Source organism: Setaria viridis, chromosome 7 (genome assembly GCF_005286985.2).
Source record: "Setaria viridis chromosome 7, Setaria_viridis_v4.0, whole genome shotgun sequence".
NCBI lineage: Eukaryota > Viridiplantae > Streptophyta > Magnoliopsida > Poales > Poaceae > Setaria > Setaria viridis.
The window spans coordinates 32,588,870-32,611,970 of record NC_048269.2 but is presented as its reverse complement, the minus strand read 5'-3'; the positions used below and the strand labels follow the sequence as shown (position 1 = coordinate 32,611,970).

The 23,101-nt window shown below is 51.6% G+C and overlaps 4 protein-coding genes and 1 long non-coding RNA gene across 5 annotated transcripts; 4 read left to right on the top strand and 1 right to left on the bottom strand.

Annotated features, from left to right (window-relative positions):
• Positions 1–419: 419 nt before the first annotated feature.
• LOC117865939 (uncharacterized) lies at positions 420–4,707 on the top strand. Its single transcript, XM_034750217.2, has 5 exons — positions 420–1,621; positions 1,701–2,521; positions 2,602–3,538; positions 3,610–4,123; positions 4,204–4,707. The coding sequence occupies exons 1-5, from the start codon at positions 521–523 to the stop codon at positions 4,587–4,589; spliced, it is 3,759 nt and encodes a 1,252-aa protein (XP_034606108.2). The 5' UTR covers positions 420–520; the 3' UTR covers positions 4,590–4,707.
• Positions 4,708–7,388: 2,681 nt separating this feature from the next.
• Positions 7,389–8,871, top strand: LOC140223358 (uncharacterized). Its single transcript, XR_011898753.1, has 2 exons — positions 7,389–7,454; positions 8,051–8,871. It is a non-coding gene; the product is annotated as an uncharacterized lncRNA (long non-coding RNA).
• Positions 8,872–10,032: 1,161 nt separating this feature from the next.
• Positions 10,033–11,122, top strand: LOC140223315 (uncharacterized). The gene is made up of 2 exons (XM_072294967.1): positions 10,033–10,272; positions 10,598–11,122. The coding sequence occupies exons 1-2, from the start codon at positions 10,074–10,076 to the stop codon at positions 10,942–10,944; spliced, it is 546 nt and encodes a 181-aa protein (XP_072151068.1). The 5' UTR covers positions 10,033–10,073; the 3' UTR covers positions 10,945–11,122.
• A 539-nt stretch (positions 11,123–11,661) lies between these two features.
• LOC117864900 (uncharacterized) lies at positions 11,662–15,757 on the bottom strand. The gene is made up of 4 exons (XM_034748967.1): positions 15,689–15,757; positions 15,540–15,647; positions 15,242–15,415; positions 11,662–11,976 (listed from the first exon to the last, which is right to left on the bottom strand). The coding sequence occupies exons 1-4, from the start codon at positions 15,755–15,757 to the stop codon at positions 11,662–11,664; spliced, it is 666 nt and encodes a 221-aa protein (XP_034604858.1).
• On the top strand, positions 14,396–22,463 carry LOC117864166 (uncharacterized). Its single transcript, XM_072295219.1, has 4 exons — positions 14,396–14,771; positions 16,813–20,875; positions 21,330–21,691; positions 21,834–22,463. The coding sequence occupies exons 2-4, from the start codon at positions 20,849–20,851 to the stop codon at positions 22,246–22,248; spliced, it is 804 nt and encodes a 267-aa protein (XP_072151320.1). The 5' UTR covers positions 14,396–14,771; positions 16,813–20,848; the 3' UTR covers positions 22,249–22,463.
• Positions 22,464–23,101: the final 638 nt, after the last annotated feature.

Here is a 23,101-nt window from a genome sequence, read left to right as displayed (position 1 = left end):
GGTACGCCACCAGCTTGGCCCAAGCTGGAACCTCCCGAACGGGGACCGGGACCCCACTCGAACTCGCCCGATAGTAGCTCCATGAGCACCACGGTTCGTCCGACGAGGATAGCGTGGCACGGCTCATCCCCTCCGTCGGGACGCCCTTGGCTTTCGCTCGCCCGGGTGTTGGCCGCTAGCGGACCCGTCCCTTCTCACCCCTCGCTCGGGGGGTGTCCTGAGGCAGCTGTCGAACCCGTGGCGGGCCAGCCTTCGAACCTCTGGACCGTAATGGGCCGTAGGGGCGTTTTCAGCCCCGTATCCCTTTGTTACCTTTCGGTGGGCCTTGGGCCGGAACGGAGCGGTCGTTGCGTATGGGCCGAACGTGGGAGACGTCGTGGGCGTGCCTTTCGGGAGACGGAGTTATGGGGGGCGTCGTCCCGCGAATTGAGGAGGATACTAGGATGTCTTCGCGGTCGATCGTGCGCGCGATTTTCGAAAAGGAAGTAGGCGTGGCAGGGGCGTACCTGGCGCCGCATTTATGGCGGCAGGGGCGTCGATTTGGCTTCCCCCGCACCTTTCCTATAAAAACGGGAGCCCGCCTCGCTGGTTCCGCCCGCCTTCTGCATTTGAGCCCTTTCGTCCTTCAGCGTCGCGCTTAGCTCACCCGCGTCTGCTTCGCCTTCCTCCGCTCCAAGCCGCGCCCTTTCTTCCCACCACCGTTGAGCTTCCTCCTCCTCTGGTGATGGGTTCCTGGGGGATCTCCCATTTCACCCCCTCGCGCGCCGAGGGCCTAGTGCGGAAAGGCCTCCTCTGTGAGAGGACGGCGGCGGGCGAGTGGGAACTGCCGGGGACGGAGCAAGTGCCGACGCCTCCCTCCGGCTACGTCGTCTCCTTCGCTCACTTCCACGAGCGGGGGTTCGCTTCTCCTCCGAGCCGCTTCTTCCGTGGGCTCCTCCACTACTACGGGCTCGAGCTCCAGCACCTTAATCCCAACGGGATCCAGCATATTGCGGCGTTCGTCGCGCTGTGCGAGGGGTTCTTGGGCATTGCGCCCAACTTCTCGCTGTGGAAGTACTTTTTCACAGTGAGTTTGTACCAGAAGACGGAGAAGCGGGGGAGCCAGCAGCGGTCGCCTCCGGTGCCGATTGGATGCGCCGGGATCCACCTCCGCCATACTCGCTCCAAGGAGTATATGGCGATGAAGACCTCGGCGTCCCACAAGGGGTGGCACAACCAGTGGTTCTATGTGAAGAACTACTCGTACTCCCCCCTGCCGGGGTTCACCGGCCGCACCATCGATGTGGCGCCGGAGGTGTGGGCGTACGGGCCGGTGGACAAGGAGAAGAAACGGATCTTCGACCTGCTGCAGGCCATCGAGCGGCTGAAGAGGAGCGGGCTCACCGGCGCCGGGGTCATCGGAGCGTACCATGCCCGGCGAGTGGCGCCGCTGATGCTCCGGATCCGCCCGCTTGCCGCCATGACTTCCGACGCGCCGACCGAGGGCACCGTCTTGGCGGCGGGTGCGCTTGCGGCTTCCGAAATCCGGCAACGGATTCGGGAGGCGCTGGAGGACAAGGACGCCGAGTACCCGATTCCCGGGCACCCGCCGATGCGCCCGGATGCGGGCTTCATAGACCTGGTAAGGGGTTGGGGCGTCGACCTCCTTTCTTTGCGTCTTGCGATTGTCATCCTGACGTGGAGCCGTTTTGCGTTCGTAGGGCACGCTAACCCGGGTCGTGGACTCGCTCCCGCCTGTGCCGGAGGACGCTGAGCGGCGGACGCGCAACCGTCTCCTTGCCGAGGCGCAGAAGCGTCGCAAGGACAAGGAGACGGCGAAGAAGAGGAAGAAGGCCGCCGAGGAGTTCCAACGGCGGCGGAGGGGGCCGGTCGTGTCAGACGATGACGACGACGATGACGATGATGATGAAGAGGATGAAGATGAGGAAGACGATGAAGAGGAGCTGATTTCCTCCTTCCGATCGGGCGCACTCGTAATTCGGGAGGTGCGCCCGCGGACGACCGCGGGGGGTGAAGCGGAGGAGGCGTCCGCCCGAGCCCCGGTTCCGCAGGACCCCGGGGTTGCGCCTCAGGGGTTGGCACGGAGCGCCCCCCAGGAGTTGACGCGGGACACCCCCCAGGGGTCGGCTCGGGGCGCCTCCCAGGAGCCGGCGCGGGACGCTCCCCAGGGGCCGGCAAGGGGTGCCCCCCAGGGGTCGTCACGGGGCTCCTCTCTGGAGCCGGCGCGGAGCCGCGCCCCCCGGGAGTCTTCGGAGCCTACCCCCGCCGCCTCTCAGGAGCCGGCGCTAGGCGCCCCCCAGGAGTCTTCGGAGACTACCCCCGCCGCCTCTCAGGAGCCGGCGCTGGGCGCCCCCCAGGAGTCCGCCCAGGGCGCTCCCAGGGGGACTGCGGAGACCGCCTCCGCCGTCGCGCCCGAGACCGGAGGGCCGCGAAGCGGCGACAAGCGGCCGCTGCCAGATGTCCCGGGGTCGGCGTCGGGCTCCGAAGCGAAGCGCGCGCGCCGCCCTCGCGTCTCAGGGACGTAAGTCGGCCTTCCTCACGCGTCTCATTCCTCTCCCTTCCCGTGTTTGTTCCCGCTGACGTTTACTTGTTGATGTGCAGCGCCGCCCCTCGTGGCCTCGTCCTGCAACTGGCGCCCAAGAAGGCGTTGACGGCGTCGTCCTCCTCCGGGGGACGGACCGCGGCTCCGCCCGCGGCGAGCGGCGAGGCCCTTGGTGAGGCCGCAGTCCCCTCCGTGGAGGCGGCCCCCGTGACGGCGGCTGACGGAGCGACGGCGGCATCGGTGGCGGGAGGAGGAGCGGGCCCCTTTCCGCCCTCGGTTCCCCCGGTTGCCCCTACAGCGCAGGGCGTCATTCCCCCGGGTCCTCAGGCCGGGGAGGTGATTGATCTTGACGCCGACGAGGCGGAGGACACGACGGCGACGGGAGGCGGGACGGATGCCCCCGCAGCCGTGGCGGGATCGGCGGCGGCGGCGACGGAGGAGGGAGTGCCCGCCCCTGCGGCCGCGGCGAAGGAGGCAGTGGCGACGGAGGCGGGGACCTCCGCCCCGATCATCCCCGCGGGAGTGGCTCCGGCGGCGGAGGCGGAGGGGCCCGCTGGGGGGACTCCGGCGGGAGCGGAGGAGCCTCCACAGGTGGTTGCGGCGGAGGGCGAGGTAGCCGCTGGGATACCTATCTTGCCGCTTGCGTCGGAGGCGGTGCCGCCATTGGGCGACCCTGCGGCGGCCTCGGTGGCGACGAGTGTGCAGGCGCCGGGTCCGTCGGTGAACCCGGCGGCTTCTGGTGTGATGGTGCCGACCTCGACGGCGGCGCCAGGATCGGCTCCCGCCTCGGCCTTGGCTGCTACCGTTCCCAGGGCGTGGAGAGGGTCTGTCCTGCGTTGGGCATCCCGTGAGGACCCGCCGAGGCACCTCTTCACCCTGGATGACGCCGCGGAGTGGCACAAGTGGCAGGCGGTGCAGGGTGGCCTCGCCAACGCCCGCGCGGCTCTGTCCTCGGCGATGGGGGCTTTGGACAACGTCGTCCTCCCTGGTAGCCAGGTACGTCGCCCCTCCTGTTGGCGATTGTCCCTTTCCCGTTGCCTTGCCCCTGATGGCGTATTGCTTTGCAGGCTCTCCAAGAGTGCAGTCGGGGGAAATCTGATTTCCTCCGGCTGGAGCGGGGGCTCTGGGAGCGTTTCAACGCGGAGAGGCAGCGCACCAGGGAGCTGTCTATGCAGGTCGCTGCCGCCCAGGGAGCCATTGGCGACCTGCAAAGGCGTGAGGGGGCGGCGCTGGAGGAGGTGCGGCGATCGGAGGCCAAGCTCCAAGCCGTCATCGACAAGGCCCGTCTTGACCACGAGGAGTTCCAGGCTGCCGCTGAGAGGGCCCGCCGCGACGCCGAGGAGCTCGCGCGGCTGAGGGGGGAGCATGAAGCCCTCCAGAAAACCGTCGAGCGCGTCCGGCGCGAGCGGCTCAAGGCTTGGCAGGACCGGGACGCCGAGAAGGTCAAGAAGGAGGAGGCCGAGAAGGTGGCGGCTGACCTTGGTGCGGAGGTCAGTCACCTCTGGTCGCAAGTGCAAGGACTCCAGACCGCCGTGTCTCAAGGAGCCGACCGGGAGCGCGAGCTGAAGGGCTGGGCCGACGGTGAGACTTCTTTCCGTTTCTGAGTCCCCGTGATGTTGTGGCTGTTCCTGACTTTGGGTTTTTCTGGATGGGTTGTGCAGGCGAACTCGCCAAGCTGAGGGAGTTGCTCGACGCGGAGCGTGGTGAGCATGGCGCCCTGCGGGAAGCGGTTCGCGTCGTCTGCGACGGCTTCGGCGTGGTTCCGGAGGAGGGGTCGAGCTCTCTGCCGGCTCGTGTTCTCGAGGTACGCCGCCGGAGTCGGGAGATCGCCGTGGACGCGCTTCATATCGGCGTGCGGCGAGCTTTTGGGGTCTTCGGCTCCCACTATTCCGGCATCAATTTTGCTGGGATGAGTGGAGGGTACGCCGCCGGTTACTCCGAGGCCGAGCTGGACGAGATTGATGCAGCGGTGTTCGCCCCGGCAGAAACCCTCGCGAAGCTCCTGGAAGATGAGGCCGTCCCTTCTGCCGACCCTCCAACAAGTTAGCTAGCTGTACCGGGCTTGCGCCCAAATTGTAACCATGTCAGTTTCGAACTTGTTTTGTGATGGCCATACGGGCCTGTTTATAACTTTGCTGTGCTAAAGTTTCCGATCCCATTTACTATTCTTTTGGGCTTGAAAGTTTTGAATACGTTGTCGGGTGCGTCAGTTAAGCTGTGATGAGCGAAGGTGCCGTAGCCGCTGGGGCGTAGGTTTTTTCGCAGTCCGATCAATCTTGCCTGAGTACCGTTCGCGCATTCTTTTTTGCGTCCAAAAGTCTAGAAAGGAGTTTTCGGTTTGAAAGAAAAAACGTTTCTTTTAGATGGTGCCAAGTGGCTTTGGACGGAGCCCCTGATAGCCCCCGAGGGGTATGCGGTCCTGGAACGAGGCCAGGGTCGGATACCCCTGAGCTTAACGGGAAAAGCCTGAACCGAGACGGCTTGGGGTTTCTTTTTTCGCAAAAGAAAAAACTATCGAAGTTGCAGACAAGTCGGACGAGGCGGAGCCTCGATGGCGGGACTCCGCCTCGCGCGACCGCGGTCCCAGGGTCGGGAGCGCCCGACCCTCGCCACAAGGCTCCGCTTCGCCCGACCCCGGGCGTAGGGGGTCGGACTCATCCGGGCCCACGAGACAAGTGTCCACCTCGGGCGCAGACCGACGGACGAGGGCGCGGATCTTGTGGGCCCCCCCAGCGGTCTCGCCATAAATGCACCGCGGCTCTGGCACGCAGAAAGGCGCCCGCGCCCCTCGACGTGACCCGCCACAAGTACCCGAGCGGAACACTGTAGCCACGACCGCACAGGCTACAGTGGCCGCAGATCCCCCTGATTCGCAGCAAGGGCACTCATGGCTTGCGCCGCCCGGAGCAGGAGGAAGACGCGCCCGTCCTCGCGCCCCACGCATCCGGCGACAGGAACGCGACGTCCGCCTTCCGCAGGCCGTCAGCAGATGGCGGGATCCGCCGCCTCCCCCAACGGACACAGGTGCCACGACGAAACACCATCATCACGCCTGGCGGCGACAGCCGTCGAGGAGACCATCGACGGGACGCGACGGCGGCCGCCCTCCTCCGGCAGACGCGCCGGCAGGAGCCGAAGGCCGGCGGGGGGGGGGGGCTTCCAAGCCAACAGAGCACTCCCACACCCACTTAGAGCATCAGTGATCAGTGCACACCCAAGAGGCCTGGGATCAGCTCTCTCTCGCACTCCTGTTTTTTAGAAGAAGGCCTGTGGGAATGTGTGTTGTGCGAGTGAGTGCGAGAGTGAGAAGAAGGCCCGGTTCCCTTTATATAGACCAGGGACCGAGCAACAATGTTTTTTAGAAATGGAGGGGGTCCCCGAGGTCAGGGGCGGTGCCGTGGTCGGGGTCTTCCTTGTCCTGTGTGTTAGGGCCTTGCCTAGGATCTCTAGATGCACATCTAGTCGGGATCGTGAATAACATGAGGGTCATAGGGTTCCTGGTGTGTGCCGAGAGTGAGAGAGAGATAGGGTACCTTCACCCCTAGAGGTGGGAGCAGCAGAGCTGCTGGCCATCGCGGGTTCGGTTGGTGGAGTCTGCGCAAGGCAGCGACGCGCAGTGCTGAGTCCGGTTGCCGGTGAAGTGGCGGTCGTGCTTCCCGCCGCTACTGCGCAAACCTAGATCGGTAGGTGTGTCGGTGGGCCGGCTGGCAGCGGCGAACCTCGTGAGCCGAGCCGGGTCCCCACCCTGTTTATATAGCGCAGCGCGACAGGAGCCCACCACCCATTGCTAGGGTGAGCGCTCCCGATCAGGGCGCGGATCAGGGTTCCGATGGGCCTTTGGGCCCATTGGGAAGGAGATCAATCTAACACTGTGTCCTCCTAGCCTGGCAGCGGGCTTCGCACGCCTTGTACGGCGACTCCTGTGCGGTGTGGGCCACCTACGCGAGGCCTGGCCTGTGGCGTGCTCCCGTCCCGTCTGCCAACCCCGTGGCAGTGAACGGGACGGGAGTCATGGCTGTCAGTCGTACTGGTGATGAGCGGATAGGCCTGAGCTCGAGGCGGGGGCGGGGCGTGCCGCCTGTTCCGGGTTTCCCCGACCTCCTCGATGACTCCTGGCCATCTCACACCGTCACCCAGCGCTAGGTCCCACCCCCTTAGGGTCGTACGGGATCTAGCGCTGGGTCAGATCCTTGACCTTGACGAGTCGCTCTGACAGGGGTGGTGATGACGTCGGGGCGCGTGGGCTCGTAAAAGTTCGTGCGTGCCTTCCCCTGACAAGGGTTCTGGGCGATCTGAGGGGTGTAGCCTCACCCTTGGACCCCTCGGCCAAAGATCGGTTCCTTCAGCCGGGTCTTGTCACCGGCGTAGGACAGCCAGTGTGGCCGTGCCCTGCATTGAATGCTCGTCTACACGGAGCCGATCCTCCCGTGTCAACGGTGGCGAGCGGGCGAGGTGCTGTGGGACCTACGCGTCGGTGCTCAACCCAGCGGATGCCTTGGCGAAGCTTCTGGAGGATAAAGCCGTCCCGCCCCGAAGATCCCAGGACGAGTTAGCTGTATCGGGCTTAGGCGCCCCAGGTGTAAATATGTTAGTTTGACTTTGAACTTGTTTTCTATAAAATGTCGAAAAAAGTTTTCGATCCTCTTTCTTGTTTTTTGGATCTGGAAAGTTTAGAGCGCGGGTCGGGCGTGTCAGTAAGTACTGATGGGCGAAGGCACCGTAGCCGCTGATGCTCGCTAGGAGAGGGTGTGATACCATGGAGGTCTTCTTTGTCAAGGTGAATCAGATCACCAGCGACCTCCAATGGCCACTAGATGTCTATGGCATCGTCGCTGTGCGTGATTCCCTAGACTGGAAGCGCAACTAACTCTTCATTCGAGGCAGAGATAATTGCCGGACCCTCACCTCTCAGGCAAGTTCAAACATCTGTGTTTCAACTTCTGTCCTATTCCATCGCTCATTTAATCTACTATAAGCATCTCAATGCATGTGTATGGTGTAATCTGCTTGGTAGCACTGGTAATATCAGCTGATTTTTATGGCGTTTAGCTCCACGCTAGCATTCGGAAGAAATATTTATACAGGTTGATACTGTGAATTAGGATCAGAACCTTTCCATCAGAGATACTTTATGCATGTTGCTGCTGGCTCTTAAAACGTAAATAGTAAAACTTGGTTATATTTTTAAAAGTATATCAAATGTAGTTTTTATAGTTGGTATCCACTTCACTTCTTGGTTGGCTGGCCCTGACATGCAAGATTTCAGTAGGTGGGCACATTCCTGATCCTTAAATCTTCATTTTAGAGAATGCTATTAAGTGGTTTTGTATGTGCATCACTGGTGAAATAAATTGCTGGCTGTTGATTCACCTTTAGTGATGGTGTTCCCAAAGGCAATTGAAATTTGCGGGCCTTTAATTTGTCTGGCTTCTGATGCACCTTTAGTGATGGTGTTCCTAAAGGCCATTGAAATTTGCTGGCCTTTAATTTGTGTGCCACTGTATGCAGGATTGTCTTTTGGAACTTACAGGTCCTAGCCGATCTATCCTGCTGTGGGATGAGCCTATTTTTGAGATTGACCTGAAAGTGAAGGACAAAGGGAGTTCATTGTCTGAAGATGACAAGATTTTATGCTTGGATTTCTTTGGATACAACAACATCTCTTACAGAGGCAGTCTCAGTTACACCAGAACAGAGGTGCTTTCAAGCAAGCATAGCACAGTGGAGGTCAGGTACGCTCATGTCAAGCGCTCCGTGGAGGCGACCATCACTGCCCGCATCAGCAAGGGATCAGGCAACTTTAGTGCACGCCTCACTGCCTGCAACACGAGCATTGGTGAGGATGTAGTGCTGCTGGACACCAGAGGCAAGGAGGTGGTCGTCAACAAGGATAGGCAGGTCACACTGCAGCGCCGAGTAGTCGTCGTGGAGGAGAGGGCTGAACTGATCCTTGGCATCAAGGCTGAACAGCTAGGTGACGCTGGCGAGAGCAGCACTAAGCTTGAGAAGAAGTTTGGTTTTGTAGCTAAGTCAGCCCGGAGCGATGAATGCTATTTTCACATTGGATCCTCGAGCCTGCACATGGTGGTTGCATGGTCTGTTCTTCTTTAGATTACTTCAGAACTGTGTGTCATCGTACCACGACATGGCTCGCCACTGACTTGGTGATGCTATTACCTGGCAGACTGGTGGTGCTTCCTTCAGGTGGTTTAAGTTATCATGTACTTGTTTTGTAGTCAGGACTTGTTGTGGTTATGCTGCCATGCAGATTTAATTTATGTAAACCTCTAGCCCTGTTTATATCTATTTCTTTGTCGAGTCAGTGTCCATTTTGATTTATATGTTACATAAACAACTACTACCTCCATCCATAAATATATGAAGTTTAGTACAAACAAATTAGTTCAAAAATGGACTAATTGGCTTGTCCTGAACATCATATATTTGAGGACGGAGGGTATAATTTATTTCGTGGCCATCTTGATTATTTACCCATTTCACCACTTTCATTTCATTCATTTACATTTTCTATTCATATTCACTGGCACAGGAATTGATCGGACTGCCCTCGTGGCCAGGAAATAAAAAGTTCCTTCGGTTCATCCAAAGCAACCGCTAGAACCTGGCACCATGAATCTTTCTCTTTGAAAAAAGTTTCTTGTATGCCACTAAACATTATACCATTCCCTTTAAGTGATATATAAAGTTTTGAGTTTACTTACGTCATTACGTGCCAGTACTTAAATTTCCATTCTCTTCCGTGCTATCTCGGTTACTTACTCAAAATCCAATGAAGAAAGACGTTTCTGTTCAATTTTCTATGGACAGCGATAAATATTTTGCTATGGAGGAAGTATATAATGATTTATTTTTGGACGAAGGGATATGGAAAACCCTAAGCAAATTCTCTCTGTGCCATCAAAATTAACTCCATCCCCTACTTGCCATTCCGTTGGATTCTACACCCAAGTGGCTGCAGTGTAAGAGCGCGCAAATTCTGCTTTTGCCATCATGTGATGAAATCCCATATGCATTTTGGTTTTTGACTTTTTGCCACTGGGACCCTTCACGTGGTGAAATCCCAGATCTTGATGCCTTGCTATCACATGCTTATGATACATCCAAAGCAGGGTTGAAGACAAAACACTTAGGCCCCGTTTGGTTCATTGGAATTGAATTCCATCCTAATAATCATAATTTAGACACAAATTAATTAAGCTAATATAATTGTATGTGGTATATAGTTGTATATTATAGTTGGTGATATGGGAGAGATACTTGTATGCTGCACTTCTACTATAGAGAAGCGAGTCTAAGAGCGTGCTATAAGAATTGAATTCCATCTAATAACCATAATCTATAGAATCAATTTCCATCTCCCACCCCATGAATTTAAGATAGGCTTATATCTAAACTTTGGAAAGTTGTGGAATGCCACATTCCAACATAAATTAGCCTACTCCATTAAATAGATTCCAATTTCTTGGACCCAAACGGGGCCTTAGGGTTTCACAAAGCACTCTGTGTTTTGATGGGGTGGAATTGGCTTGTTGCTCCAGACACATCTAAAGCCCATCACTCCATTTCATCTGAGGAAGTAAATGCCATGAGGGGAGATCTCATGTTGTGGCCTCCAGTAGTTGTGATACATAACAGCTCAATCGTGAGCAAGGCAAAGGATACTGAAGCAAAGGTTGTGTCCATGGAAGAAATTGAAGGCGTACTGGCAAGTTAGTTTCCGCTGAGCCTCAGAAGAACATACCTGTGCACTTGTTAACTTTTTGTTTATCAATATGGATACCTTAGAAATTATGATTGTGGCTAAATATGTTCTTATGTTGTCTTCTGTAGTATTTCCTTAAGATGTTATGAATGGACTGATACATTGGCTTATTTAGGCATACTTGTTTGTTCCTTTGTGATTATGGAAGTATTTTCGTAGCAAAATGAATGCATTTGTAATAATGCAGCTTTCTGAGAGGTTAATCTTTAGTTGTTAATAGCAGCCTTGTGCTATTGACTCCAATAGTTGTTCATGTTGTTTTGTTTATCCAGATATAGGGGTACCACGTGAGAAGGTGAAGGTTAGCCATGGAAGACCTGCTAATCAGAGTGTCTTCCTGGTGAAGTTCCAGCCAACAATATCTGGGTTTCAGGAAGCCATGAGAATCAACGACTATTTCTCCAGCAGAAACCACGGTAAGGAAGAGTTCCAGCAGATGAGAGATGGCAAAGGTAAGAAGGCTGCTCCTGTTGACAACCTGGAAGAGCTGCTGTATGCGCACATTGCGGTCGTCGAAGACCTGGTCTACCTAGATGAGGAAGCAAAGAGGAGATGCAAGATCAGGAGCAAGAAGGAAGTCGAGGCCAGTGCAGACGCCACACTGAACTTAGAACCATGAAGTATCACGGATAAACTAGATTAGGTTATTACCAGGTTTACTAGGATCTGAACTGATCACGTGATCCACCTTTTGCTTAATCCTACGGCTGCTTGTACAACCAAGTGGCTGCAGTGTAAGAGCGCGCAAATTCTGCTTTTGCCATCAAGTGATGAAATCCCAGATGCATTTTGGTTTTTGACTTTTTGCCACTGGGACCCTTCACGTGGTAAAAACAAACCTTGGGAGTGTCCAGTGGCAAAATGGTAGGATTACAGACCTTAATGGCAAAGGCAGAATTGCCTCGGTGAAGAATCTGTGGTTCTAAGATACATTGTACCGACTGGATGTTTGTGTTATTAAGTACTTTTCATTTGTCGTTGATCTTTGCTTTTAGTCTCCTAAATTAAAGTTACTTTGTCGATTTATTGTTGTGATAATTTTACCATAAAAGGCTGTCAGATTCCGTCCCAGCCCTCCAGTTGGCTGTGTTTTGAGAAATACCAACTTTGTCCCCACCCGAAAGAGTGTTTGGCTCATTGATCGATAAATTACGCCAAGTAGAATATTTTCTCAATCTTTTAGGTTGCAAAACAAAATCACGCCAATCCAAACAAGAGAAGTTGCAGGGCCTGGCACTGGCAGCCGGAGCTAAACCCCGGTGTTCATGGAAGACGAGCTTGTGCGGCTGCGGTGGTTCGGTCCTCCTTTGTTCCTCTGCTTGTCGACACGATATCGTTAGACGCTGAAGCCCCGAGATTGGTGTATGTGTATATGGCGCCAGCCGCAATGGATGGGAACGCCGACGTGCTCGACGCCTCTCCGTACCGCACCACCAGGTAGACCGAACCTTCCGGCGAGCTGACGTAGCAGTGGCAGCACCGTCCAGCGCGCGTCACCGGGCTTGGCGAAGACGATGCTGGCCATCCCGTCCCTGAGGCAGAGCACGCGCGTGGAGTCGTCGAAGCCCGCGCCGTTGACCTCCGCGTGCGGATAATCGACGACGCCCGACGGGCCGCTCCGGAGCGCCGGGGATGATCCGGCCGGCTTTTGCTATTGTCTTGTGCAGCGAGCAGGCAGGCCTTAGAAAGCACAATGGAATCTAGGTCAATTGCAAGTCCCAACTGCACTTGTTGAGAATCTTTTCTGCTGTTCTTCAAGATTGGTTTGTTTGTCCTGGACAGCCGCTGTGATACGCATTTTTCATCTGCCTTGGTTAATTACTTAATTTTCGCCTTAGCTTTTTTTCTGTCACCTGTCTGTGAAAATTATACGGGAGCCGTCGAAATATCTGTAGGTTGGCTGGGAAGTTTTTGGTGCAATCATGTTGGGCACATCACATACGCGTGCATAACACACTGAATCAGAAACTACCACCGGAAGGAATGTCACGTGCGTGCATCCAGAGACGGTGCTTGTGCTGCAGCTGATGATCAAGCCCCTTTTGCACTCCAAAGCAACTGGCAGCTTAAGGATGGTGTAGCGGACACGAGACGATGAGACGCCAACAGGTTTTCGTTTCGTTTCGTTTTGAGCACGAAGTCCATGGCACGAGGGAGCCACATGCTGACGACCTCGTCTCTGTTCAGCTCTGGCCTTCCCGGCTTTTGGGCAGAAGCGCAGCAGCGGCCAGGGACAGAACAGTGGCTTTGGCTTGGCTTGCCGAGCCAACGGTCGGCACCTCACCCAAGAGGATAATGCACGGTGATTTAGGCCGCATAAATGCTTGCACAGCGTGCAAGAAACCCTCTTCTCCTTTGGGAACTCGAGACATATCCATGACGCAGTTATCTCTCCAAGACTCCAAACCAAATTATCAAAAAAGAAAACCCTCCAAACCAGAAAGCATATTTTACTACCACTCCATGTGCCAAAAACCAGTAGAGTTTCAACGTAGGGGTGTTTGGATACACCCCACTAAAATTTAGCACCTGTCACATCGAATGTTTGGATGCTAATTAGGAGTATTAAATATAGTCTAATTACAAAATTTTTGCCATTGCCATTGCCTTAAATGAAAGTCCAGTGCCTTATAAATCTTTGATGCACCAATAAGTGGTTTTGGACGCACTTTATTCAACTGTGCTGGCATTCTTTAATAGTTGTATTATGAAAAATGAGTGAATTGGCAACAGCCTAGAATTTTTTCCATAAAAAGAAAGTTACTACCACCTTGCTTCTATATATGAGTGATTATGGACATCAGGGTGCACCAATGAGTGATTTTTGACAGTCATGTTAGTGTCACATTTTACTTAACTGCGTTGACTTTCTTCAATAGTTTTATTATGAAAATGAGGGAATTGGCAACAGCGTAGTGTTTCTTCCAGAAAAAGAAGTCACTCCTTCCTTTTATATATGGAGTTGGATAGTTCAATTAAGTTTTTGACATAAATGTGGCAAATCAGTGGTTTTAGATATTCTTATGTAAAAAAGGTCCTGTTATCTAGGACCCCCCCCCCCCCCCCCCCCCCCCCCCCCCCCCAAAAAAAAAAACAGTCTGAACTACCTAAACCACATACAACACCACTAACTGATATGATAGATATGTTGACGAGGAAAGGTACCATAAGAGCAAATGCACTTTCAATTTCAGAGAAACTACATGCCTCATGCAAGAAACTGAACTGTTGGGAGCAAATTTCATATTAAGGCTTTTGCGTTTTCATACTTGAAATTAGCATTAGATATCTTCTCAACAAATCGGACCGACTCAACTCTAGTGTGGCACAATAGCAGCAGGGTTGGAGGAATTTGGCACATATGGGATGTCATATCAATAATAGCTGAAAGAAGGGTTTAGAGGTTAATTTAATCCCATGAATGGACCTGCATTTTTCTTGATACCACTAATGCTGAGTACAGAAAAAGATTATGCCTACAATTTATATGAAAGATAAATGGAAAAATAGTTTTGTGTTCAAAATCAAATGGATGGGAACAAAAATATAATCAAGAAGCTTACGGCATCACCATAACACCAAGTAATGAGATAGCAAGACCTGTAGCTCCATTTCCTTTTAAGTTCAGGAACAAAAAGGTCCCTTATGACTCCTGAAGCATCTGGTTCAGAATACCAGAGTTCAACTAAGAATAAAAATAGGATAATGCATTTGGTTCATGACTAATGTAGGTTCATGATATGAATAAGATAACCTTAAAAACATGTGCCTGTGGTTTGGATTTTGGAATAAAAAAGCAGCTACTGTTCTCCAGTAGCGGACAGTTAAGCAAATCAATCAAGAGAGATACAGCATTTCAGACATGCATAGTTAAGTTCTTTCTCTCCTACTTTAACTATAAACATAGTAAAAGCGTATCAAAGAAATTAGTCTGGCAATTAGAGAGAGCAATACTCAGATTCCATGATAAGGAATCAATTGGGACAAATACTCATTCATTGTTCCAAAGTATATTAGATGATCCTCCATTTCTTTAAGGAGCCATCACACAGAGTATGAGCTAGCTAACACGTAGTGATAAGATGGTAACTGATTAAAAACAAATACATACATCTGTTAGGATTGATCTCATCCGAATCAATCCAACGATTGAGTCGGACCCCTTGACCGCGTCCTGATCGGGGACGCTCAACCGACCACTGGTCGGCGGACCCCTGTCACACAACGCTATAAAAGGAGAAAGGTCGGGGGAGGCACAACACACGAATTTGACCACCGCCACTAACCCACCAAACAACCCTAGAAGGCCCCTCCGATCATGGGCACGCTGCAGTGACGGGAAGCACCGCCGGCCGTGTCGCCGTCCTCTGGACTCTACCGGCCCGTACTGCATCGCTGCTCCCACGGTTACTTTTTCCTACTCTACCTCTCCTGCCAAGCCCGAAGGTATGGGTGTTTACTCCTCTCTCTCTCTCTCTCCCTCCCTCCCTAGATTCTCAAGTTTATACAATGCTAAACCGAAATCACCCGAAGATCCACACCTAGATGATCCCTAATGAGTCTATCAACATCAGATCAGCTGTACCACACATCAATTTCAAGTATGCAGCGCTAAAATTTCAGTGAACCATCGTAAACCAAACAAGAACAGAACAGCGTTAAAATGTTGGGGGAAGAAAAGGGGTTTGTGGGGTTAGTGATTAGAGAACTTATTTGTGAATCCAAGTACAGCAATTGGTGCTAGACCATGAATGAACTCAATTTGGGGAAAATCAGAGATAGCAAAAGAGAAACGAGAGGCAGTAGGAAAGATGACAGGAGATATTTGACCTGAAGAACTGAGACCCATACAGTATAGCAGAGCAGCAGGGACGGATCACCGTGGAGTCACGCGCTGCAGCTGCGTCGTCGCGAACCCCCGGCGCCGCGGCATTCGCACCGCCGCCCAGCGTCAGGTACCCCAAGGTGGACGGCTTCGTCGGGAAGCAGTAGGAGAAGGCCCCGCCGTACGCGCCCGCCGCCTGCCCCACCAGCGACACCGGCAGGCGGCCGAGGCCGAGGAGCCCATCGATGCCGGTGAACAGACCGCTCTGCGCGTGGCCGCACCCGAAGAGGAATCCGAGCACCGCGCCACCGCGTCCGTCGCCATCAGCGTCAGCGTGTCGAAGCTGTACTGTACACGCCCGTTGTGTTGGGCCCGTCGCCGTAGCTGACCACGTACCCGCACTGCGCGCGCGTCTGCGCCGCCAAGCACCCGGACGCGTAGATGCCCAGCCCCGAGCACGCGGACCCGCCGCACAGCACGGCGGCGTACGACGAGGACTGGGAAGGGGTCGAAGAGCGGGTCCTTCTTTCTGAAGCACGACGACGCCGCGCGCGCCCGGCTTGCACTGCACACACGACAGGTCGCTGCCGGTGTCCACCTCCAGCATCTGCGCCACGCCCGGCGTGCCGAGGCTCGCCGTCACCACGTAGTTGAGATCGTGCCGATCTCCTAGCCCCAGTTCACCGGCACCTCCTCAGGATGTACTCCGCCCACCGCTGGTCCCCACGCAGCGTCTCGGCGACTGACGGCGTCGCTAGCGAGGACGTCCGCGAGGGGGCGCACGGCCCGTGCCTCACGCCGCCGGGGACGGCGGGCTGATTGGTCCCATCCGAGCCGAACCGAGGCGCGCGCCATGAGCTCCTCCCCGTGGCGCGCGCGTCCTCTTGCCATTTGCCACTGCTCCTGCGCGCCGGCTGGGGGGGGGGGGGGGGGGGGGGGGGGGGGGGGGGTTGTTTCCTAGCAGGGGCGACGCCGCGCAAGGAGGTACCGACGAGAGGGAAGCCAGGAGAGACGAAAGTAGCGGACAGATGCACATCAAATGGATGGAGTCCACGGGTACTGCTGTTTTCTAGCTTTCAGACAAGTTGATGACTGAGGTTTCCTCTCCATGCATATAGGGCAGATTTGGTCAAATGGCACTATGGCAGGTTGGTTAGGTATTGAAAGATCCGACCAAAAGTGGTTAAGCCTACCCCTTCCCTTCCAAATTTAAAGTCGTTTTAGTTTTGTCATAAGCCAAATTTCTTTAATTTTAACAAAGTTTGTAAAAATACATAAATATCTACGCTATCGAACTAGTTTCATTAGAAAAACCATGGAATATATTTTTTATAATGCATTTATTTGATATTGTATGTTGGTATATTTTTCAATAAATTTGGTCAAAGCTATACGAGTTTGATAAGGTAAAATAATCTTAGAACCTGGGAGTATATTGCAAGTGCAGGCTGGCCAAATGTTGAAGCACGAGCTCAGGCAATGCACTAGTGGGTTCGTATCTAAAACACGGTGCACTTGTTTTCCGAAAATAAAAATATAAATAAAAGAACAGCAGAAACATGCATAGCAGTGAGAAAAAAAAAATCCATGCTTCATCCAGTGGTTGGCCAGTAGTCCGTAGTCCGTACCAGTGTTCCGTGGTCTCACGTGTTTTTTCAAAAGGTTTTTGCAGGAGCTCCAGCAACTCGTGTTCCGATGGCGACGAGCTCCATGTGGTCGCCGCAGTACTTTGGTCTTGGTCTGTTTGGTGTGGGGGCTCCTGTACAGCTAGATAAGCAACATGGTTTTAAAAGTTCATTAGGTCTAATTAGAGATCAGAGCTACCGGTGTTCAGCTCTATTACACGTTGTGTGTCAGCTCCATGAACAAACAGCGTGGAAGAGTGATTTCCTACTGATTTTGTAGGAAATCATCGATGTCAGCTGACGTCAACAAAGAGATCTGGCTCCGTCCCTATACGGATTCAACCTTTCAAAGATTTCAATATTTTCCAAATAATAGATCAACATATCGAAAATTGCAGATTCAACAATTTTGGAAAGCTAGATCAACATTTAAAAAATTCTACCTTCAACATTTTCCCAAAATTATTTCAATATTTTTAGCGAATTGATTCAACATTAGTCAAATGTGAGATCAACATTTTGAAAAAAAATGGATTGCATCGTGCCGGTGTTTCGTACCACCGACTAGTGAATGTACGTCGCGTTCTCCTCACTTTCGATGGATAGCACACAAGGGACAGAGAATTATACTGGTTCGGGAATGTCCTTACGTCCAGTTTCGGTATGAGTCTTATTCCTTGGATCGTGTGCACAGGGCTTACAACGGGGTGCTTGCAAGCAGGTGTTCGTGCGGTGTGGGAATGTGTGTTGTGCGAGTGAGTGCGAGAGAGTGAGAAGAAGGCCTGATTCCCTTTATATAGACTAGGGACCGAGCAACAATGTTTTTTAGAAATGAAGGGGTCCCCGACTTTGAGGTTAGGGGCGGTGCCGTGGTCGGGGTCTTCCTTGTCCTATCCTCCTAGCCTGGCAGCGGGCTTCGCACGCCTTGTACGGCGACTCCTGTGCGGCGTGGGCCGCCTACGCGAGGCCTGGCCTGTGGCGTGCTCCCATCTCGTCTGCCAACCCCGTGGCAGTGAACGGGACGGGAGTCATGGCTATGAGTCGTATTGGTGATGAGCGGATAGGCCTGAGCTCGAGGCGGGGGCGGGGGCATGCCGCCTGTTCCGGCTTTCCCCAACCTCCTCGATGACTCATGGCCATCTCACACCGTCACCCAGCGCTAGGTCCCACCCCCCTTAGGGTCGTACGGGATCTAGCGCTGGGTCAGATCCTTGACCTTGACGAGTCGCCCTGACAGGGGTGGTGATGACATTGGGGCGCGTGGGCTCGTACGTTCGCGCGTACCTTCCCCTGACAAGCGTTCTGGGCGGTCTGAGGGGTGTAGCCTCACCCTTGGACCCCTCGGCCAAAGATCGACTCCTTCAGCCGGGTCTTGTCACCGGCGTGGGACAGCCAGTGTGGCCATGCCCTGCATTGAATGCTCATCTACACGGAACCGATCCTTCCGTGTCAACGATCCTCCCGTGTCAACGGTGGCGAGCGGGCGAGGTGCTGTGGGACCTACACGGGCCCTTCTCCAACCTGTGTGGCTCCGGTGGCCGCGGTCTTCACTCCAGACTTGGGGTGGTCGAGAGGTGGGCCACGTCGTGATCTGGCCCGATCTAGCATGCACTTGGCTTTGTGTTGGTATTTATTAACATTCATAAATAAATACGTAGGCTCACCGATATACCGTTGTAGCATTTCACCCATGAGTATTCCCAAGGGTATCGTATTTCCCAAAGGAAGGCGGGTAGGTCAAAAGAGTTTACTATTGCATACGAGTATATCATGTATGGCTAGTGTCAATACTCAAGGTAGGGGTAAGATAGATAAATAGATAGTGTGACACACACATGATTCATCTCAAGATAACAAAGCTAAGGAGAAGGACTAAGAGTTAGCTCTATGTTCATATGTACTTCCTATATAAATGCACAGATTATACAAGCAAACCATACATACACACTGTATAGACTATCAGTCTATCACCCAGGCGCACGCGAGGAGATAGTTCCCGCACTGGTTACGCCCTGTGAAGTTACTATTGATTTACATTTCGTGAGAAAATAAGATATTTACCACCTGCTCTGTTGGGCTTCGTCAAGCTGCCATGTTCAACATGAGTCCCTCGGTACACTGGTTTCGTGGCCATCTTGATTATTTACCCTCTTCACCACTTTTGTTTCATTCATTTACATTTTCTGTTCCTAACTTGGGCTTCGTCCATTTATTTCGTGGCCATCTTGATTATCCACTTTCATTTCATTCATTTACATTTTCTGTTCATATTCACTGGCACAGGAATTGATCGGACTGCCCTCTTGGCCAAGAAATAAAAAGTTCCTTCGGTTCATCCAAAGCAACCGCTATAACCTGGCACCATGAATATTTCTCTTTGAAAAAAGTTTCTTGTATGCCACTAAATATTATACCATTCCCTTATGTGATATATAAAGTTTTGAGTTTACTTAGGGGGTGTTTGGGAGATAGGACCTAAACTTTAGTCCTGTCACATCGGACGTTCGGATGCTAATTAGGACGACTAAATATGAGCTAATTACAAAACTAATAGCAGAATTTCTAAGCTAAATCGCGAGATGAATCTATTAAACCTAATTAATTCATCATTAGCGAATGGTTACTGTAGCACCACATTGTCAAATCATGGACTAATTGGGCTTAATAGATTCGTCTCGCGATTTAGCTTGGGGGTTGTGCAATTAGTTTTGCAATTAACCAATATTTAATACTCCTAATTAGTGTCAAACATCCGATGTGATAGGGGCTAAATTTTAGCCCCTGTGTGCCAAACACCCTCTTACGTCATTACGTGCCAGTATTCTCTTCTGTGCTATCTTAGTTACTTACTCAAAATCCAATGAAGAAAGACGTTTCTATCCAATTTTCTTACGTACCGCTGAAATGCAAAGGGTGAAAACTTTCACATACTCCATTCACCTAATAAAAACCGCAATTCTAACACTTCAAAAAAAATCCTAAAATAAGTGCAATCCTTCGCTTTGGACCACGAGGGCCTACTTAATTAGCTTAAAGATAACTGGTCAAAATACATTTGCTAGTCTCAATTACTTTGCATGCCGTAAATTTACGCTAAGGAAAAAGAAAAGACAACATGCCTAAATAGTTGGATTTGGATAGTTCATAAGGAATTTGACAATGATATTAATTCGTCTCGTGATATGATATGATCAAATTAGACAAACATGCATACTCCCTCTGTCTAAAAAACAAATCACCCAAGAAATTGTAGGATGGATTAAAAAAACAAGGAGTTAAAATGACCTTATGACCTTATTTATTTTGGTGCCAGTTGGCTGATGCATACATGTATGCATACAAGCACGTACCAAATTAGGTGTAATAACTTATTTTTTTGACAGATTTTGAATGATAATATCCGTATCAAAATAGTTGCCACTGACACTTAGTCATGACATTTGACCATTTATCTTATTCAAAAATTATTTAAGCATCATTAAATTTTTTTTGTTTGCGGCTTACTTTACCATCATAGGTATTTTAAGTACAACTTATCTTTTCGTACATTTACAATAAATTTTTAAATAAAATGAATGGTCAAATGTATCCGAAAAAATTAACAGCGATAAATATTTTGCTATGAAAGAAGTATATAATGATTTATTTTTGGACGAAGGGACATGGAAAATCCTATAGCAAATTCCCTGTATGCCATTAAAAATTTAATTCATGCCATCAAAATTTAATCCATCCCCGCAGTGCCACTGAAAATTTAAATCCATCCCGTACGTGCCATTCCGTTGGATTCTACCGTCACTTGCCGTGAAGGCGGAGGTGTTCGACGCCGGGATACGGCATGAATAGGAGAAGGGTCTCGAAACCTATACCGTCCCCAGTCCCCACCACTGCCTCCCGCTTAGCGACAAAACCCCAACTCCCCACCCACTGCCCTCCCGCTTACAGACAAAAACCCCCACCGCCCCACCAGCGTCGTCCACACGCTGTTGTTCTCCGCCCCACTCTTGCTCTCCGCCAGCGCCGCCGCACGGATTCGACACCTGGTGCCCGCTCCGCCGTCCTCGCTGATCGCGATGGCTGAGCCACAGGATCCGCTCGCGGTACGCACCCAGTTTCTCTCCCATCCCCCAGTTCGCTCGTTATTTTCAACCATATTTGGACTGCGGGCGTGCTCGCATCAATGCGGTTTTTCCCCTTTTAAAATCAAGTGGTTTTTTCCCCTTTTAAAATCAAAGTTCGATGGATTATTACTTGGGGAAGTAGTCCAGCGGCCTGCGCCGCTGCGCGCGTGCGGGATATTTCTATTTTTTAGGATAAATGATTTCCTTATGTCCCTAACCCTAAAATAACACCTGCTCTTGTCATATACTCTTTGTTTTTGAGTTTTTGGTGCTGTTCTCTCCGTGGAGGCGGAATTAGGAATACTAGTTGCAATGTCGAGTAATGTCTATGTGTGTAACATGTGCTGGTAACACCAGGTCGACCGATTATAATTCTGCTCTAACGATTTGGTCGGAAAATGATAAATCTTTGGTCTTTTTATGCAATATACAGTGGGTTCCTTCAGTGGATATCGACGTAATGGATCCGTCCCTCCAGGGGTACGAGCACGTGATGAATTGGATGGCGCAGCGGGATTTGGATCGTGCCGGCCCGGGGCAGGACAATCTCTTCCGCGACGTCCCCCTCACTTCTGCGACGGAAGGGTGGCGTCGTGTCAACTTTCTGTACCCTGACAGGCCGACGGTCTCCATACTAATCGACGAGATCGATTCCTACCTTGTGGCCATACAGAAGGGGGATGGGAAGTGGCTCAAGTTCTCCGACCGCCCTATTCCACTTCCAGCAGACCACCCTGCAGTTGAGAGTATGGACATACAGTCATCTTACGTTCACCTGACCCGTGGCTTCATCAGGTACTACATTCGATCCCATCTTTGTATTAGTCATTACCATGATCTTTCTGTAGGGAAATAATATTATTACTCAACACTCACTCCTGGAAAACTGAAGGTGCATCCCTAGTAGTGACCAGTGCTTTTCATGTTGCGTTTGCAGGGAGCAGTTGGTGTTCGGAACTCCAGTATTGACTAATCTCTACCATGTGCTTCTTCATTTCAATCCAAATATTGGATTAATGAATCGAGAAATGATAAGGCAAAGGAAGGCACTGGTTCAGTTGATAGTCCTATTCTGTGAAGCTGTCCGCTTCAGGCAAATGCGAGCAAGGCTTCTGGAGATCATGGAGGATGGCCAAAGTGTCACTTTACCTCGGAAGATGTGGCCATGGCTTCAGGAATGGTCCACAGCGTCAAAGTTTGCCCTGAGCTGCAAGGAAAGAGAGGGACATGGCAATATGCAGGACGACCCTAGTCTGTTGCGAAGCGTTGAGGGTCTTGAAATCAAGAGCAGAGAGGACGTACCTGGTTTCCTTGGCCTCATTTTGCGCTCGGCCTTTGTTCCTGCTCCTTAAGCTGCAGTACGACAGGGAGGATGTGGCTTGTTTTTTTGGCCTCAATATTTGTTCCTGAAACTTAAACCGGGAGGGAGGAGAGTGTTGGTATAGCGATGACTTAGATTCATTTGCGCCACGGTATTAAAGCTGCTTGTGCATGTGTGTCGAGCTACTATATACAGTCCTGGAACACCGTGCCAGAAAATATGCCACGCTATGAAGTTTTGACGATTGGTGCTCGAGTGTTTTGTTTGCCTTTTGTTATGTTAGATTCTAATGCAACTTTCTTTGTTTGCTCTGCTTCTTATATCATTAAGCTGTTCTTTCTTTCAATGTAGTTGGCACTGCATCTTGGATTTGAGTTGTAGTGTGACCTGCGACTTTTTGAGGTTGGCTGCCTCATGTTTAGGGCCATGGTAGCCGATGTTTTGATGTGGGAATCAACTGGCAGAACCAGCATGATCACAACCACAAGACATAATGAGATATAAAATTATCCACAAGAGATACAAAATTGTGGCTTAGGATTGATATGTACACTTGTAATTCCGTCCAAATTCTGTTGTTGTTATTAATGTGACTCAAATTTGCCTGAATGTTCTCTCATGGTCAAGTTATGCTTTTGCAGGCATCCAGGCACGATCCTTGTTTTTTATGTATTTTTTTACAGTGATATATAGTTGAATTGGTGGTTAAAGCAATGAATGCATATGAAAAGGCCAGGTAAATTTTAAACGATGGCATACTGCATTTGAGTGCCTACAGTCACAGTTGGTGCCATTGCAGGTATCTATAGTGGCTGACCGTACATTCTTTATCTCCTTCTATAGAGAGGCTTTGTAAAGGAAAAAATCCTCGGCGCACCTTAATT